At 43.4% G+C, this 17306-nt stretch overlaps 1 protein-coding gene across 2 annotated transcripts in view; it reads left to right on the forward strand.

Annotated features, from left to right (window-relative positions):
* The window catches only part of PTGFRN (prostaglandin F2 receptor inhibitor), a 66817-nt gene that overhangs the window by 40869 nt on the left and 8642 nt on the right, over positions 1 to 17306 (forward strand). Inside the window, exons 6-7 of one of the 2 annotated variants that reach the window (XM_039713250.1) lie at positions 3456 to 3875; positions 13831 to 13938. In XM_039713250.1, the coding sequence (XP_039569184.1) occupies positions 3456 to 3875; positions 13831 to 13938 (528 nt within the window). The remainder of the gene's footprint in view (positions 1 to 3455; positions 3876 to 13830; positions 13939 to 17306) is intronic. The other variant, XM_039713251.1, reaches the window with a different exon arrangement.

Here is a 17306-nt window from a genome sequence, read left to right on the forward strand (position 1 = left end):
TTGCCTGCTGTAGATTAGGTGAAAACTGGTTTTGGTCACTACCCAGGAAGTGCTCTTGAAGCTGAGCACACACTTTGTGGTAGAAGAGCACCGGGAGAATTACAGTGTGGCTTAACCACTTGGACTGGCCAGTGATGGAAGGCAGAAGCTTGCACTGCCAGGCTCCAAAGTACAGTTTACTCAAATTTTATTTGAGTAATTTGGCTAGGATTTCTTCTGTTGCTAGCCCGGTCTTGGAATAGTGCCCAAGCTTTGGGTATGGTTTACTTAGGATCTCTTCCCCTACTGCTTTCCAGAATAAACTGCAGATTTCAGCCTCCTGTATATGACCAAGCAGGGTGTGTTTTATTGTGCTTTTCATTCATGGAGCTTTACGAGAAGATGAGACTCCACATGGGACTGCAGGCGTGTATGCAGACAGGCAAGTGTGTGGAGTAGTGGTCAAGACACACACTGCTTCCTTGGCAATTCCCAAAAGATTAGAAATGAGACCTTAGCCTGCAGTTCTTGGAAGAAAACATTCATTTGACCTCTCTGGCTCATCTTATGCTCAAGATCTGATGAGTAATTTCTGCTAACACAGGAAACATGAAGACACTTTCCATTCCCTCTTAATTTTCTGTGCAGATTACTGTAATTTCTAAGATAAGTGCCAGATCTTTGGGCTGCCCTCTTTTTCATAATGTGGACTCTTACACACACAGACAGCTACATGCTTTTATAGGTGGGGGTGAAGGAGTGCTAATTACATTTCATCTGCTGCTACTGAAGAAGAACAATATTGGCACAGAACCAGCATATTAAGAATAGTGATTCAGGTTTTTCTAGTTGATAGGATATGGAGCCTTTTTGTTGTTGTTGTTTTACTTTGCTACATATGCAGGTCTCTAATATTATGGCACATACAGAAACATCCCTTTGATCTTTTTTGTTTTGCCTTTGTTGCAAAAGGAAATATTCAGCACCTGTAGGTGATGGGTTGTGTGTCCCCTTCTCTAGTCTGTTCTAGATTTCTTGTGGTCTAACAGAAGAGGGGGGTGCCTCTGTCTTGTGTGTTCATCCAAACTAAGGATCTCAGGGGTTTTTAAAGGTAGAAAAATGCTTTAAAAGAACTTTCATAAGAACATATCTCCTTGTTCTCCATTCAGCATCCTAATTTCTAACGCTTCTGAACTCTATCACTGTTTTCCAGCTGCATCTCTGGGCTTCATTTGTTCTCTTCCACATTCTACCAGTGGCATTTTTGCTGTTGTCCCATGCTACTGCCACTCCTTTCTCCTTTTCCTTTAGCAGAAACACTTAGTAAAAAGCATTTGCTATTGCCCTCAGATGGAAAAGCAATAAAGGACGTCTAGGAACAAAATCTGCTCTGTCCTTTTTGGGGACAAGACACTGCCCTTTCTGCTGCTGCCTTAACTGTGGCTCAGGGAGTAGTGGAAGTTAAGGCGTTTGAAGCCCAGGTAGTAGTGAGAGTTATCTCAGCTGAAGCTGAACTGCTCTGAACATGTGAGGGTGTTTAATCTTAGGCACATATACCAGTGACCCAATGTAAGATTTCCTTTCTGGTGTCTAGGACCCAGTGTTCTGATGTGAAGATCAACAATGTAAAGAACATTTAAATAAGGAGGGATTTTTGCCCAGAGCCTCCTCATATGGCCTAGAAAGCAACAATATGTGCCAGAAAAGTATAACTAGCTGTTTGTGCTTCTGCTTTTGGGACAAAATATAATTGCCTACTATATTCCTAAAAATATGTGAAAAGCTGATCTGTGCTGGACTCCTAAATACTGCAGCTGTATGAAGAAGGAAATATCAGAGTCTCATAGATACAGAATGAGGACAAAAAAAAAGGATTTGAAGTCTGGAATCTGATATCTGATGAGTCTTTTCACAAGGGAGAGGAGAATGACTCTGATGCTATACAACTTCATTTGTGATTGTACCCTGAGTGCCTAAATGTGCAACTCTTGTATTGTCACTTGCTTAGTGGGTGGAAGTGTGAGGGGGGTTTGGTGTGGAGTATCAAATAATCCTGTGCTCAGCTAGACCACTAGAAGCATCTCAGCCTTCACTGCTCCTGCTGTTTCTTTATATAGCTTTGTACTGTGATCTGCTTTATACAGTACTGATTTAAAGTTGTCATACCGGGTTTCTCATCTTGTGGGCTGTGTTTACTCATTGTGAAAACTGCTGCTTGAAGGCAAAACACTGCAAAATGTAATCTTGACAAGTATCTTGTTGCTCTTGTGGGGAGGACATAAATATTACTGCATTTAAGTTCAGTTTTGGGAAATGTGTTTCAATCTCACCATTGCTTATTTCCCTTTTCCTGAAAAGTTTTGTCTGCATAAAGAAGTTCTGTGGAGCTTTTAAACAGGTCTGCACTCTTTTATTTTTTTCTTTTAATATAGGAGGGAAGGGAGAATATGGTGCAGCAAAGGAAGTCCAGAGAATTGGATTGGCTGTATTTTTACAATACTGGTTCTTCTATGTATTCTGTCCTAGCCCCTCATTCCTTAAGAAGAACCTTGATGTACAGGGTGTCTTTTCATCACAATGCCAGGAAACTAGCAACTCCCTTTCTTTTTATCTGATTCTGATTTCAGTCACTCCTCATTTTCTGAGTTTCTCACTGTGAGCTTGTATTTTGTGTGTCTTGGAGCTGTGCTCCGAGATGTGTAATTTTCCTAAACCCTGTAATTAAGGGATTCTTGGGATTGAGGAGACAGTAAAGAATGGAAGGAAACTAAGCAGTAAGTGTTGCTGGAATGCTTGATGTCAAATGGGAAATGTTAAGACTTCTGCTAGGCTTGTATGCAAGTAAATGTATGAGAAGCAAGGGGTGGAAAGACTGACACGGAGGCAGAGGTGTGTGTAAATCTGTATGGGGATGCCTGGGGTGGAGACTTCTGTTACCACCAACTTCTGTCATGTGTTTTCAGCTGAATGTGTCTGGATTGCCGTTAGGAATGCTGTTAGGGTGGATTTTCAAGGGAAATAAAACATGCTACACTACGTGATGCCAATTTAGCAAGTGGCAGCTTTTGTCATTAGTCATGAGTATTTCAGCAGTGCTCTTATTACCCCATCATCGAGGGTGCTCTTCCAGATCCAGTATAAAACTGGGATTCCGAATCTTGTCTAATATCTTTATTCCTGAATAAAGCAATCCTGGGGATCCTGTCTTGTCACAAGTTGTGTATCCTATTATCCTTTCAGTATTTGGTGTTTGTGTTTGAATTTGTGCATCTTGACCCAAACTGTTGTGTACCTGTGTGTGTGCACTGTTGAGTAGCATTCTGGGCTGTCCACATGTTTAGATAAATGTGCTGGGATTTGTTCCTCCAAAAAAGAAGCTTTGCCTGTCTGTCTTCTTCTAGGTCGAATGGTGCTGCAGAAATACCTGTGCCTGTTTGTTAACCCTCTCTTGCTGCTTTATTTCCTTCCCTCTTCAGATTACACGCTTACAGTGGAGGCGGTGAAACTGAAGCCATTCTTTGTAGCAGGCCACACCTTTGAGATGACGTGCAAGGTGTCCTCCAAGAACATCAAGACGCCACGCTATTCCGTCCTCATCACAGCCGAGAAGCCCCTCGCGGACCAGTCGAACCCCAACGGAACCACTCGCATCATCTCCCTGAACCAGGATTCCGTGGTGCGGCTGGAAGACTGGACGGACCAGACCCGCGTGGATGGGGTGGTGCTGGAGAAGGTCCAGGAGAACGAGTTCCGCTACAGGATGTATCAGACCCAGATCTCTGATGCTGGGCTTTACCGCTGCGTGGTGACTGCCTGGTCTCCGGGTGGTGGGGGCATGTGGCGTGAAGCAGTCAATGGCTTATCCAACCCTATCCAGATAGACTTCCAGACATCAGGTTGGTACCCGTCAGACAGAACCTGGCAGCCGTCTGTCTAAGCCAGAGAGGGAGGGAATTCTGTGGCGCTTTCCCATTGATATCCCTGTGTCTCAGAAATACCTACTATTTGGAACAAATGGTATGATGGCTGAGAGCTGTGCTTGTCTTCTTTGGTGGTACTTGTGTCCTTTGTGCTATTGATTGTTTACAGAAAGATGTTTAATGAATTGGCTGTAATCATAACCCCTGGGTTTTTCTCTACTAATGCAGCTTTTATGGTCCTGCAGGCTCAGAGCTCATTCTCAGTATGGAGCAACTGCTGCTGCATTTGCCAGCTGTATCACTAGATTGTTAGTAGCGGCTGCTCTGGAAGAACATTAATATAAACTGGATTTCTGTTCCAAAACAGACTCTATTAGCATAGCATTAAATTCCCTGAGCACACCTCACTGTTGATGTAATTGCAGAAAATGGTCAGGTCAGGGTAACATTTCAGCCATCTCAGTAAGTGTATCCTGCCACTGCAAGACCTTAGAGGTCCCTCGTGGCTGAGCTACAAAGCTCCACAAATTGGGAGGAATTTCAGTACGGAGAAGGACATCCTGTTCCTCAATTGCTTGCTGAAACCCTTACCTTCAGCTGTAACTAAGCCTGCCTGTTAAGATTTTTCTATAGAAATGTGCCTGTCCTAATACTGTGTTGGATGGAGGGAGAGATGGATGGCATTGATTTGGATCATCAGAGATGCATATTCACTCTGACTTCTGTCATGTTATATTGTTGGGAAGTGCAGTGGGAGCTGTTTTTGTAACACTGGTGCACATAGGAGTGAAGGGCTCCTCTCATGATCTGATAAACCAAGCTGGTGGGGTTTTGAGCTGGTAGGGCTTTCATGCTCATATTCTGCTGGTAGTAACAGGCTGTAGCATATTTAGGAGATGTGTCTGTGTCTAGGCAAGAGCAGCCTGACTTCTGGCTGCATCCACATCTAAAGTAATTATTCTAGATGATGTGGTTCCTAAGATCTGAACTTGCTTATATGGCACACTGGGAAAAGGACAAGGGCAAATCGTAGGAGGACAGCCTGGCAAAGAGGACATCACTTCACAGGAAGCTTTGAGATGTAGATTTGATCTAAGCTGGCCAGACAGAGGACATTGACTCAGCTTCTTTCAGTTTTAGGTAATTTCACAAGATGGTTTAGTGGGCTGCAGTTCTGGCCTTATTACTTTTCATATCTGGGTCAGACACAGTGGGAGAATAGTGTTTGCAAAGGGGGTGATAAAAGAAACCAGCAAGAATGGAATCTGCACAAAGCCCCACCCTGCCTCTCCAAGCTCCTATGCGGAGGCTTTCCTGCACAAAAGTGGTGGTTTGTGCCTCTCCCAATACTGCTGGTCTCGTGTCACTTTGAACTCCCATCCAAAAAGTTTGTTGGGATGCTTTGACACCCAGGGTTCAGAGGGAACCCTGCGAGCAATGCGAGGGAGGGAAGCGTGCGTGTTGTAGTCTTGATTTCTTTTTGCTGTCAGCCTCTCTTCCCAGCCCCTCCACCCAGATAGGATTTCTGGAGCGTGGAGTGAAGAAAGGGAGGCAGCGTGTAGAAGTGCCCTGGGAACGTGTGAATTCCAGTAGCAGGGCTGGAGCAGGGGGAGGGATGGTCCTGAAGCCCTGTCAGCCTTTCATTCTTTACAAAAGAATGAAGAAAGAAATGAGATCCCAGGCACTATTTGCTGCAGTGCTATTTCCCAAAATAATCTTGGCATGTAGCAAAATCTGTTTTGAAATACCTACAATTTTCTTTAATTGATGGATGAACTTTGTGTCCTTCAGTTGTTACTCAGATATCCCTGCTGGATATTCACCCCTGGGCACGATGAGAACATGTGATGAGCACAGTTAGAATGGACTAACTGTGGAATTATTATTTGGGAAATCATCTGGAATTAAGTATACAAGACAGATGATGTTTTCTGGGTGTGTTACTTTGGTTTTGTTTGCTGAAGCCTCCTGTCTTTGATGCAGACTGAGTCAGGGAGCCAGAGGTAAATGGCAAAGTTGTGGAGCAGCTATGAAAGCACAGCTCAGATATCACACCCTTCTCTTGCATCCTGTGGCACAAGCAGCTGTCAAACTTGTTCTTCAGAAAAATAAGTTGGTGCCAGAATTTCCCTAATGGGCATAGTGAAAGGCAGAACTGCTGAGGGAGCTAATTATTTTTAGGGAGAATTTCCTCAAAATTGGAGGGAAGACACTAACAGGAAAGGTGCAGGGGAAAAAGAGGGGCATGCAGCTTTCCAGGCAACTGGAAAAAGCACCCCAAAACCTGGGGGCACCAGTGTGCTAAATCCTGAATTGTAGGGAGGGTGGGGTGTGGTATCTTATACGTATTTGTCCCTGATAGGAAAACTGTTCAGGAGTCAATTGCACTGATTTCTCAAAGTGTAACAGAGAGACAACTTATCTATAACTGCTGGAGGGAATATATACAGCAGTGTAATTTTGAAAAATTGGATGTATTCCTGTCTCCTCCGAACTTTGAAATCTTGGGCTTGGGCAGCATTTTCAGCTTCCATCATGGCTGTTGGAGTGGGGAAGGGATCAATAAGGAAGCAGCATTTTCAGCAAAAGGAAGCCCTTAAAGGGTTTTACGTGAAGCTTTTACTCCTAGGAGGAATTTCTTTCTCAGTTGTTTTTATTGATTCCCCTTTGATGGGGGATGGTGAGGCTTGCTGGGACTGGAAATCCTTCTCTCTCATTTGACTCTCTCCCAGATCTCTCTGAGCTGAGTGATGTTTCAAAGAGGAGCTCTTAAGCATGCATACATATTGTGCAATGTGATCTCTGAGTGGCAGGGGCCTGTGAGCTTTTCATATATGAGCTGGGGACTGCACATGTGAAACTTCAGTGTTTCCTGCCACAATAGGCTTGAAATGTGGCAGTGCTCTGAAATGTTTTTCCATGAACATCTGTGGAAAATGTCTTGCTCGGATTCTTTCCATTCAGGGCAGAACTTGCTGGCTGCAAGCAGAGATCTCCTCTCTTCTTTCTCCACTTGCTGTTGCAGAGGGATGTATTTATTCAATTTGGTGATGACTAAAATGCTGGTGTAAAAGGTGTTTGAAACACCCTGAACTAAAAAAAGGGAAATGTGGATTTTGTCCACTGGACCATATGAACTGGGAGTGTGGTGAGGAGGAGACTACTAGGCCATTAGTTTTCAAATATTCAATCAATGGCAGATTGTTCTCTGCTGGATATATTTAAGGACCAGAGAGGATCTTGTGAATCTTCTGGTATGACCTCATGGATAACATGGATCACTAGACCAGTTCCATAAAACGAATGCCTTCTGTATGTCCAGCTGCTGTAAGCAAAATAAGCTTATCTGGCAGGCAGGGAAAGCTGTCCCATATGAAGAATTTAATATTCGTCAGTGCTTTTTTGTTTTTCTTCCCAGTGTAGGACAGAGAGGTTCTGCCATGTCTTTTTTAAAAGGTTGCCCAGTGATGTGAGGAACAAGAGCAGCTGCCAGTGCCTGTCTTGAAATGTTCTCTTAATTTCATTGCACATTTTCTACTCCAGTGCATCCTCTCTCCTCCTGAGCTATTGGTTGATGCATGTGTACAGAGCCTTTCTTTCAGCCTGGAACACACCAGGCTTCTGTCCCTCGTGTTCTTCTCAAGCCAGTGTATGAAGACATCTTCATAAACTCTGTTTTGGCATGTGTCCTTTAGTCTTCAGATCCTTTCACCATGAACTGGGCAAACCAGGTTAGTGTTTACAATGTGTTTGTCCACTACACACTCTCAAAGATTTCCACAGAAGTGACTTATTTTCCTTTCCCTTGAAGGAAGCAGGGAGAAGATGTCCTTCAATCTTCAAATCCTTTCATCATGAACTGGACAAACTAGGTTAGTGTTTAGAATGTGTTTGCCCACTACACACTCAAGGATTTCCACAGAAGTGACTTATTTTCCTTTCCCTTGAAGGAAGCAGGGAGAAGGAAGCTTTTAATCTCACATTGAGAAGTGTGTTATGAGAGAGATCCATTTGGAGCTTGGCTGTGCTCTGAGCTGTCTCTGCTCTGTGCCATTCAGCAGAGGGTAGAAAGTTCTGGAGAGGCAAAAATAAAAGAGAACTTGTAAGGGAAATATCTCAATGAAATCTTCAACTCTGGATTACATCTGCATGTGAGCTCATTGCACAGCAATGTATTATCGTTCACTTTGGAAGAAGCTGAGATAAACCAAGAGCTGCTGAAATATGAGCTGAGTATTGATGTTGAACTTGCAATTAAAATGAAATGATGCCCTGCAATGACCCCGAGAGATACTCAATTTCAAGAAGGGCGAATAGAAAGATTCTTAAAGGAAAGAAAGCTTAATCACGGAAATGAATGAAAAGCAGTGCAGCAGAAACTCTTTGGCAAGAAAGGCTGGTATTTTCCAGCCACTGTTAATGGGCAGGAACGTGCTTTGTCATTGTGTGCCTTTGTGCCTGTGAGCATTAATTTGTAGCTGGAAGTAGAAACCACGGACTTAACTACTGAGGGCTTCTTCCAGTAACAGCCATTATGAGGCTTGGGGTGAAGCTTGTTAGGGAACAGCTTCACGAAGAAACTGGGAAAGGGCAGGGGTCTGGAAAAGTGAAGGTGAAGAAACTTATTATCTGGAGAAAAGCAGGTCATGGAATTCTCAGCTGAAGAGTGAACGATTTGGTGCCAGGGCAGAGATGAGTAATATTTTGGACGATGCAGAGCTTGTGGGTTGCATCAGTTGTTTTCCCTGTTGTGGTCTGTGGTGCTGTGTGATTGGAAGCAGGGAAGCTGCGTGCAGGAATTTCAGCACCCCTGATAATGGCCTGGGCATGGGCTCCTTGCGGGGAGCAGCCTGCCCCAGGTCTCTGTTGTCATCAGATTACTTGACCTTTCTCTTCTCTACTTGGCTGGGAAATAAAGGTAGCTCATGTCTGTGGGGAGACTAGACCTTGTTTCTGCAGAGAACTACAGGGTGAAATGATAATCAAAGAAGACAAAACATCACCTAGGACCCCAGATAATTAGGACCTCTTCTGTTACAGAACTGTGTTTTAACTGGCTCTTGGTTTATTCTCTTTCCTTTTCCCATTTTTCTTGCAGATTGAAAGTGTTGGGATTACTGAGCAGGGAAGGAAAGCAGGGAGAAAATGAGGTGACATCAGGTGAAGGGGGCTCAGAATTTGTCTCCAATTTGTAAATACTTAAGTTGAGTAAATTAACTCGATCAACTTGAACTCCTCTGTTCCACCCTGAAGCCCCTTCAGTGTGAATCTGACTGAGCACAAAGTAATAAACAAATCTTGGTTCAGCTTACAAACACTTTTTCCTTTCATTTTAGTGTGTAGAAGAATTAGCATAGCACTTTTCAGCTGAAAACTGTATCACTGTAGGGTCTGGCTCCTGGAGTTACCTTCCTGGTAACATGAAATCAACAGTTTGAGCATTGAGATCTATTATAAAAGGGAACATTCAGAGAAAAGTACACTGAACAAATCCTGATTCTGGAACCTGGTTTTTCTTTAAGCACTTCTAGATTTGTACCAGTAAACTTCTAACCTCAATTTCTTCACTTTCTGTTTAAAGTTGTGTAGTGTTTTTCAAGTGTTCAGGAGTCAAGAAATGCTCTGAGAACTCTTACCATCCTAACTGCAGATGCTTTTTAATATAAAATCGTTATTACTTTAATAAATAAAACTTCTTTTAGGGGTTTTATCTAGGCTTACATAAGGCCTTATTTATAGTGAGGAACAGATATTTTGGCTTATTTTAAATCAAAGTTCTCAGCGAAACATGGCAATTTATGATGCTTAGCTCTTAGAATTGGGAATGCTGGTTTGTTTTGTAAATCTGTGCTCTTTAGCTTCCAAATTATCTGAGGGAATGACACTTAACTTCAAATCTGAAGTTATTAAAATCCAGTTATTTCTCAGCATTCAAGCTTATGAACAGCTTTTCAGCATTTAACTTTGCTTTGTTCTTGATGAGTTTTACAGGTCATGCTTGATCTGTCAGCCCTGCAATTGAAACTAAACTCTGGTTTGTTTATTCTCCCGAGTGACCAGTAGGTGCCAATTACAGTATTTCAAACTGTTAAATGCAGGTGGCAAGATGGCCAAAGCCACCTCATCTGTTATCTGCAGAGTTCTGTTTTTCTCGGTGTTAATGTAGCATGAACTCATATCTCACTGAAGGAGAGGGCTCCTGTCACCTCCCCAACCCTTCCAGTGACACTGAAAGTGCTTGAGCGTGACGGTGCCGAGACCCTGAGCCAGTGTCATCAGTGTCTGCTGGGAGCTGCCTGTTTTACCACATGCCTGTATCTGTAACCTTGGCAGTGAGATGCTTGGCCTCTTTTTTTGTGTGGGTTTTTTGTGGTTGGTTTGGTTTTTTGGTTGGGGATTTTTTTTTTTTTTTTTTTTGGTTTTGTCTTGGAGGACAAAATCTTGAGAAAAGTGCTTGGGCTTTGTGTTCTGAGCCTTGCTTGGTGTGGTCCAGATCCAGGGCTTCTTGAACACTGGGTGGGTGAATGGGGCACTCAGACAGCCTCCTGCCTTTTCAGGCTTTTTAAGGGGGGCAATAAATCTCTGAAGGTGCTTTATTCTGTCCTTTCATGCCTGAGGCCCAGGGCATGGGTCATGTGGGCAGAAAGCCTGAGATACCCCCAAAGAAAAGGTGCTTTGTTCTGTCCTTTCATGCCCAAGGGCAGCCTGAGGCCCAGGGCATGGGTCATGTGGGCAGAAAGCCTGAGATACCCCCAAAGAAGACATATAATGCTAGGAAGTTGCAGCCATACAGTTTTTGAGACTGAACTGAGGAACTTTCACTGTAATTAATCTTGCTTAGGTTTTAAAAAACAATTAAATGTTGTTTTCCCTCTTCAGCTGAAGAGGGAAGAACACAACCCCCAACACACATCTTGACTATTGATATCCAGTCCTAGCACAGTACAGTGATTTCTCCCTGGAGGTAGAAAAGGTAATTTGCAAGAAATGTTACCTGCTAGGGAAATACCTAAAGGGAAAGAACTGTTTGTGCCTTACCAAGGGAAAGCACAATCCTGAAATGCCAGTGCAGCTGATGCCTTGGAGCCTTCCTGCCTGGGAAGTTTTGGCTCTTCATGTGGGAGGCCCAGTGGAGAAGTGCTTGGTGACCCAGACTGAGGAGTGTGTTGGGAGGGCTGCATTTCCATGATCCACAGCCTTTCTTGGCTGAGTTACTTGCCAGGCTCAGCTTTTACCCTTGTGACATCCAGCGGCCAGAAATGCTCTGACTCCACTCCACATCAGTGGTTTGTTGGTTTGCCAAGGTTTGAAGGCAGTTTCTATTCAACGCAGGAGGTTCCTGGACTTTCAGCCTAGAAATAAGGCTTGAAAAATCCCATGTGCCCTCTTGTTTAACCTGCCAGGGCAGGCGTAAGGTAGCCCATCCTTAGCCTGACAGAGTTGGTGTCTCTCTTGCTCAACTCATCCCAGCATCCAGCCTGTCTGCTGGAGTAGGAGTAGCCCATCCTTAGCCTGACAGAGTTGGGATCATGCTGTTCATCTCTCTTGCTCAACTCATCCCAGCATCCAGCCTGTCTGCTGGAGTAGGGCATGTCCTGTGTTCCTGATGTGATGTCACCTCACTTGCTACAGGGTAGACTTAGGATAGACTGTGAGCTATGGTCAGTATCAGGATTAGTATGGTGCTGTTCTGCCTTTGATCAGTGCTGCAGAGGGACTGTGCTAGGAATGCAGGGATGTTCCTAGCAGATTCTGGCAGTCTCTTTAGTTCTTTTCTCTGACAGTTCACACACAGCTTGAGATTTTTCTGCTTCTAGTTGGCTGGAGTGCCCTGGTCTGTGTTGCCTTTAATCCCCTAGGACCTTAAACTTCTGTCTGCCCAACTCTGAACAAGTGGATGGAAAATGTCTTGATTTCTCTGAGGGCAAATGATCAAATTGGCTGCAAGGGCAATATAGTGTGGTGTGTGTGTGTGAATGTCAGGAAACAGACTGAATTCACACAAAACCAGTTTAGAGAGATGCTGAGGAAGCATTCAGATTATTCTCTGTTCATCTCCTAGGAAAAGGATCCCATGATGCTGAGCTTAAGGTAGGGCTGCAGTCTGCTTGTGAAGTCACTACCTGAGCAGCTGATCTCAGTTTTCTGGGTCTCTTGTTTCCTTAAATGTGTTCTAGCATAAACATGTAGGAGTCTTGGTTGGTGATCCATTATAACCTCTATTGCATCTCTACCACCCTTTTATGCTTGTTTGGGGGGGTAATTTGCAGTGTTAATTTTAAGAAAGATCTTCTAGTGTCAAAATAGGTGTCTAACTCTCAGATTGTATGTCTGCATACTACCCTTGTGTACAAAAGTACAGCTGCTTCTGGGGCAGAGCACAGGGCTGGTGCAAACTGGGAGAGAGGGGACTTTGAAAGCTGGAGAAGTAATTATTGTGCTGTAGTTGGAATGAATTTCTTAGCATACTGTGTATTTTCTGTTGACCAAAACAAGTCAGGCCTTTGAGTCTAGAAAATTTGCACCAAAAATTATAGCTCTAGCTTCATGATACATCGAAGTTTCTTCCCAGAATCTCAGTTTGGGAATGGTGTGGTAAGTGCCATGTAGTGAGCTATAAGTGTAGAAACCTGTTGAGAGGGCAAGGTACAAGTGGTTGTTTTGGATGATTTCCTAAAGTGTTCTTCATTAAAAGCATTGTTTGCTACTGATCTTCAGTGGATTTGAAATGTAGGGTTCTTGTATTAAAAGAGTAGCAGCTGAGAGTGGAGGAGAGCAAATAAACAGTTTTTTCTTTCCTCCCAAGCCACCCTTCTCTGCTTGTTGTTGCTGCTGCTGCTGTGCCAGAAGTAGGTGAGCTAGGTAATAATGGGAGTCTAGGGAGTGTAAGAAGGGTTACTTTAATCTGAGTCCCAAGTTTCTTCTTGGCTTCCCTGGCTCTTTCCCCCAAAGTCATCCTGGAGGTCACTGTTGGGATCAGCTTTCCTTCTACTTGTCTCCTTCACCTTGATTAGTAAGAGAAATCACAGAGGTATTTTGGTACATTCTTCAGTTTCTGCCCTGTGAAATAGAGAGTATTAACAATGCTGGCATATCTGAGGAGTTGTGATTTTGTTACTTTTGCACTAGAGATGCAGCTGTTGTCAAAATTTGGGGTAGTTTTGGTTTTTAAGCTATCCATGTCAGAAGTCTATTAAAACATCACAGTGTTGTCATGGTATGTGAGTATTTCAAAACAGCCTAATGGTTTTCATTGATATCATCACCACTTTGCCGGGGAAGTTTTGGTTTTTTAACCTATGCATGTTAGAAGTCTTTTAAAACATCACAGTGTTGTCATGGTATCTGAGTATTTCAAAACAGCCTAATGGTTTTCATTGATATCATCACCACTTTGCAGCTGAAGGAGTTACTGTACCCTTGGGCTTTCAGACATCTTCAGAAGAAGTTATCTGTGGCAGAGCCTGAAGGAAAAACCACAAAAAAGTATTATCAGATGCACTACTTGTATTGTCTGTTCCAGTGTAGAACCATTGGTATTGTTAAGATACTGTTTTGCTTTAACTTGAATTCCTATTAACAGCCTCAACAAAAAGATCCATTCTGGATTAGCCTGAAGATCTGAACTCCCATGCTCTTAAAGGAGTCACCAGTGGAAGACCAGCTCCTTTTGTGCTGGAGAGCAGAATGCAGATTTGGGCAGCAGCCTCTGTGTTGGATGAAAGGTCTGATGGTTTGGGTACTTTGTCTTAGTACAGGATTAAATGGCTAACAATGAACAACTATTTTACAACAAACTTAAATTGCTGCTTATCCCTACTTCAGAACTCTGTCTCCACAAACTAGGAGAGGATACTTCAAAAATGTGCAAGAAAGGTGTTGGACAGTGAAATAAAGCCCATCATGAATAACTGTGGTTACTCTTTTCTAGGTCCTGTGTTCAATGTCTCGGTGCATTCTGACAGCCCAACGATTTACCAGGGTGAGGTGGCAGATTTGCTGTGCATCGTCACAACGGAAGGAATGCCACTTGAGCCAGGTATTTCAGCAAAATTATTTCACCTGTAACTCGTTTGCCTTCAGAAGTTACAGCCCTATGTCCTTTGAGTGAGGCTGGAGAGCTGAGAACCAGCAATTCTGTAGAACGAGATAAAAGCAGGACAGTGTGCTTGTTTTTATACAGCTCAATTTAAAGCAAGTTTTTTTTTTTCACCTCCTAAGGGGAGAGGGAAAAAAATGTTCTTACCATCAAATCCCCCTCTGCTGTCCCCACCAACTGACCCCACTGCAGGTAATCTCAACCTACAATCATCAGGTGGGCCATGAGAACTACTCCTATTCCCTCTAAATGGAAAGGAGAGCCATTGGCTAAACCATTTAGAAGAAAATGGTCATCTGTAAAGAAATCTTAGACACCTGGCCAGTCAGCTTCTCACTTCAGAGTGAATTTAATGCTTAAGGTAAGTCTAAAAATCGTAATAATTGACTACTGCAGCCTAAATGCCAAAAGCAATGTTCATTGCCTTCAGAGATGAGCATCCTTTTTTATGTGGAAAAAAGAAATACAGTACCTCGTTCCTGTGAGAAGGGTAGGAGACACAAAAGCAAATTTTTATGGAGAGCTGAAAAGTTTAGAGATTTGCTCAAAACCTAGCTGCTTGCTAAGCATTGTCTGAGCTGCTTTTCATCAAAATGCTGTGAGAGTAACTCTCTCTCTTATACCCAAAATTTGGGTTTGGAGTCAGTTGAATCATTATGTATATGGATATAAGCATCTCTTGAAAATAAATCTACTAATATATATGTAAATATAAATATATGTGAATATATCTAAACATAAAGTTATCATGATTTATGCCAAACTTAAAAGCCTACACATAAACCACTACAAAAGAGGTGCTGTACAGAAAATATTACTTATGATGTAGTGGCTGATGAGATGAGGTACCAGGCTTAGTAAAGGCCCATCACTTTGAAATTACAAGATGTCTGTTCTACATTAAATGTGAGCGTGGCAGGGAAGCAATTTGCTAGATTACAGTCGTGTGCTGCCTGTGAAAAAATGATAGAAGTCTGTAGATTGTATTATTGAAATGCTTAGTAGGGAGGAAAAGCTGAGTAAAATTTATTTCTGTCAAAAGACTCATAGCCTGGGATATTGGGCACAGCAAGCAGCAACGTGTACCTGTGCATCTACCTCAGCCTGTCCTGTGGCTTCTGCTCAGCAGGAAGCCTCTTCCACGTTGAGGTGTGCTCAAACTCTTACAGGTATTGTTGTGAGGCAGTACCCAGAGCAGCTGCTTTCCTTTCCAAAGCAATAATTGCTGACAGGGAGCAGCTGCTGCTTCTGCGGGTGCTCGACAGCCTAAATAAGCTCAGAGTTGCCTTATGAAAGAGGCCTCAGCATTCCTCACTCACTTAAAACTTGAAAACTGGAACACAAGTTCTGAATATGAGGAAGAACTTCTTTACTATGAGGGTAACACAGGTTGTCCAGAGATGTTGTGGAGGCTCCTTCTCTGGAGAGATTCAAAAGCCCTCTGGACAGAATCCTGTGTCATGTGCTGTGGGATAATTCTTGAGCAGGGAGGTTGGACCAGATGACCTCCAGTGGTCCCTTCCAGCCTTAAGCATGCTGTGAAAAGAGGTCACTTAGCAGTGGGGCTCTCCTGTCAGGGCTTCACTGCAGTAGGGTTTGGGATGGATTTGTGTGTATTTGGTACCTTGAGACTGGGAGGAACACGGACAGTATAAGGATAATCAAAAAAAGGCTGAAGTAAAAAGGTGTTGCCTTTTGAGGAGCTGCTCACCACAGCACTAGGAACACGGACAGTATAAAAATAATCAAAAAGGTTGAAGTAAAAAGGTGTTGCCTTTTGAGGAGCTGCTCACCACAGCACAGTTAAGTTTTAACTTGGCAACTTCACAAGGGTTTGTGGGTGTCTGTTGAATTGATAGATTATCCCTGGAGCTGGAGATGATGCTGTTTCCAGCAGTCATGGGCAACCAGAGCAGAGTCTTAAATGTCAGCACTGTAATCTGTTCCATAGCTGGGTAATGTCATCTTGGACATGGCAGACCTCTGTGGTGTTTTTTAATCTTGATTCTTTCATGTTGGTGGTTTGTTTGGTTTCTTTCTTTTTCAGTCTGTAATGGGGCAGATGAGGCACAGACAAGTAAACCTAGAGTGGAGTAAAATGTGGCATTGTGGCAGGCTTTGAGGGGGCTTCTCAGTCCATGCTCTGAGCCCCCAGTTGCAGGATGAGCAGGATTTGGGGCCTAACCAGTTATGCTGTGTGATGAAACACAGTCCTTGGTGGTCCTCTGGATGAGACTGGCAGAAGAGCTGCAGGGAACAGCTGGAATTGATGCAGGGTGTGCAGACTTCCCTCATCCATCTGCCTTCTTGGCCTTGGGAGCTGGAGGGGGCTGATGGAGCAGGTCAGAGGAAGGGCTGAAGGCTTGTATGGTAGCATACAAGTAGCCTTACTGGTAGCCTTATTCCTCTGTGTCCCATCTTTGATCTGTCTTTATGCTGTGTCAGTATCACAATTTAATTCACAATTGGAATGGAGGACTTGCTTTTTAAATTAGTGCCAAATGTTAGACAGACTGTGAAAATAACAGGGCTGTCTCATCCCACTGGGGACATGAGGCATGCTGTTAGGGAAAGCCTACACCTGGCATTTAAAGAAACAAGGCAAGAGTTATCAGCATCTTCTGGAAGAAAACAGATGACTGCAGTACAAACATGGTCATTCCATTTGGGAATGTGATGAGAAAGGAGAAAAGAGCAAATGCATTTGACTCCCTTCTGAGGGATGCGGTGGTTTTCAAGGCCATCTATACTTCTTGTGTCAGACCTGCTGCAGGGCTGTGGTGTGGGATCCCCTGTGAGCAGAGGAGGGGCAGGATGTTTCCTAAGATATCCTGTTAGATGCACATCCTTTGAATGTATTTGGTGTGCCAGGCAGCTCTTCTCTTGAGCACACAGGCACTCAACTTTGTATGTATGGCTCCTGTAGTACATTGGTGTCAGGTGCCACCTCTTCTCCCTCTTTGTATGCACAATTAGAAAAATAAAGTGCTTCCAAGGAGCTGAAGAAAAGTTAAATGACCAGTTATCTTTGTCATTTGTTAGTTAGATTGATCCTTTTTTAAATTTTATTTTTATTCTAGAGGCATCACTTATGGTTTGAACCTTTTTCTGATGGAGGCAGCTCACAATGCTTTCAGTGTGTGTTTGTGTGTATCCACCCTGTGGGAAATTTTCAAAAGGGTAGAAAAGGTTTTGGCGTGACTGCTACATGCTTTAATTTCCTCTGCTTCTTTGAGACCCCGCTGAAATCGAGTGTGTGTTACTAAGCCCAGTACATGGCAGATACTGCTCCATCTAAAGAAGTGCTC

The sequence above is a fragment of the Passer montanus genome, unplaced genomic scaffold (assembly GCF_014805655.1).
Source record: "Passer montanus isolate IOZ18808 unplaced genomic scaffold, ASM1480565v1 scaffold28, whole genome shotgun sequence".
Lineage (NCBI taxonomy): Eukaryota > Metazoa > Chordata > Aves > Passeriformes > Passeridae > Passer > Passer montanus.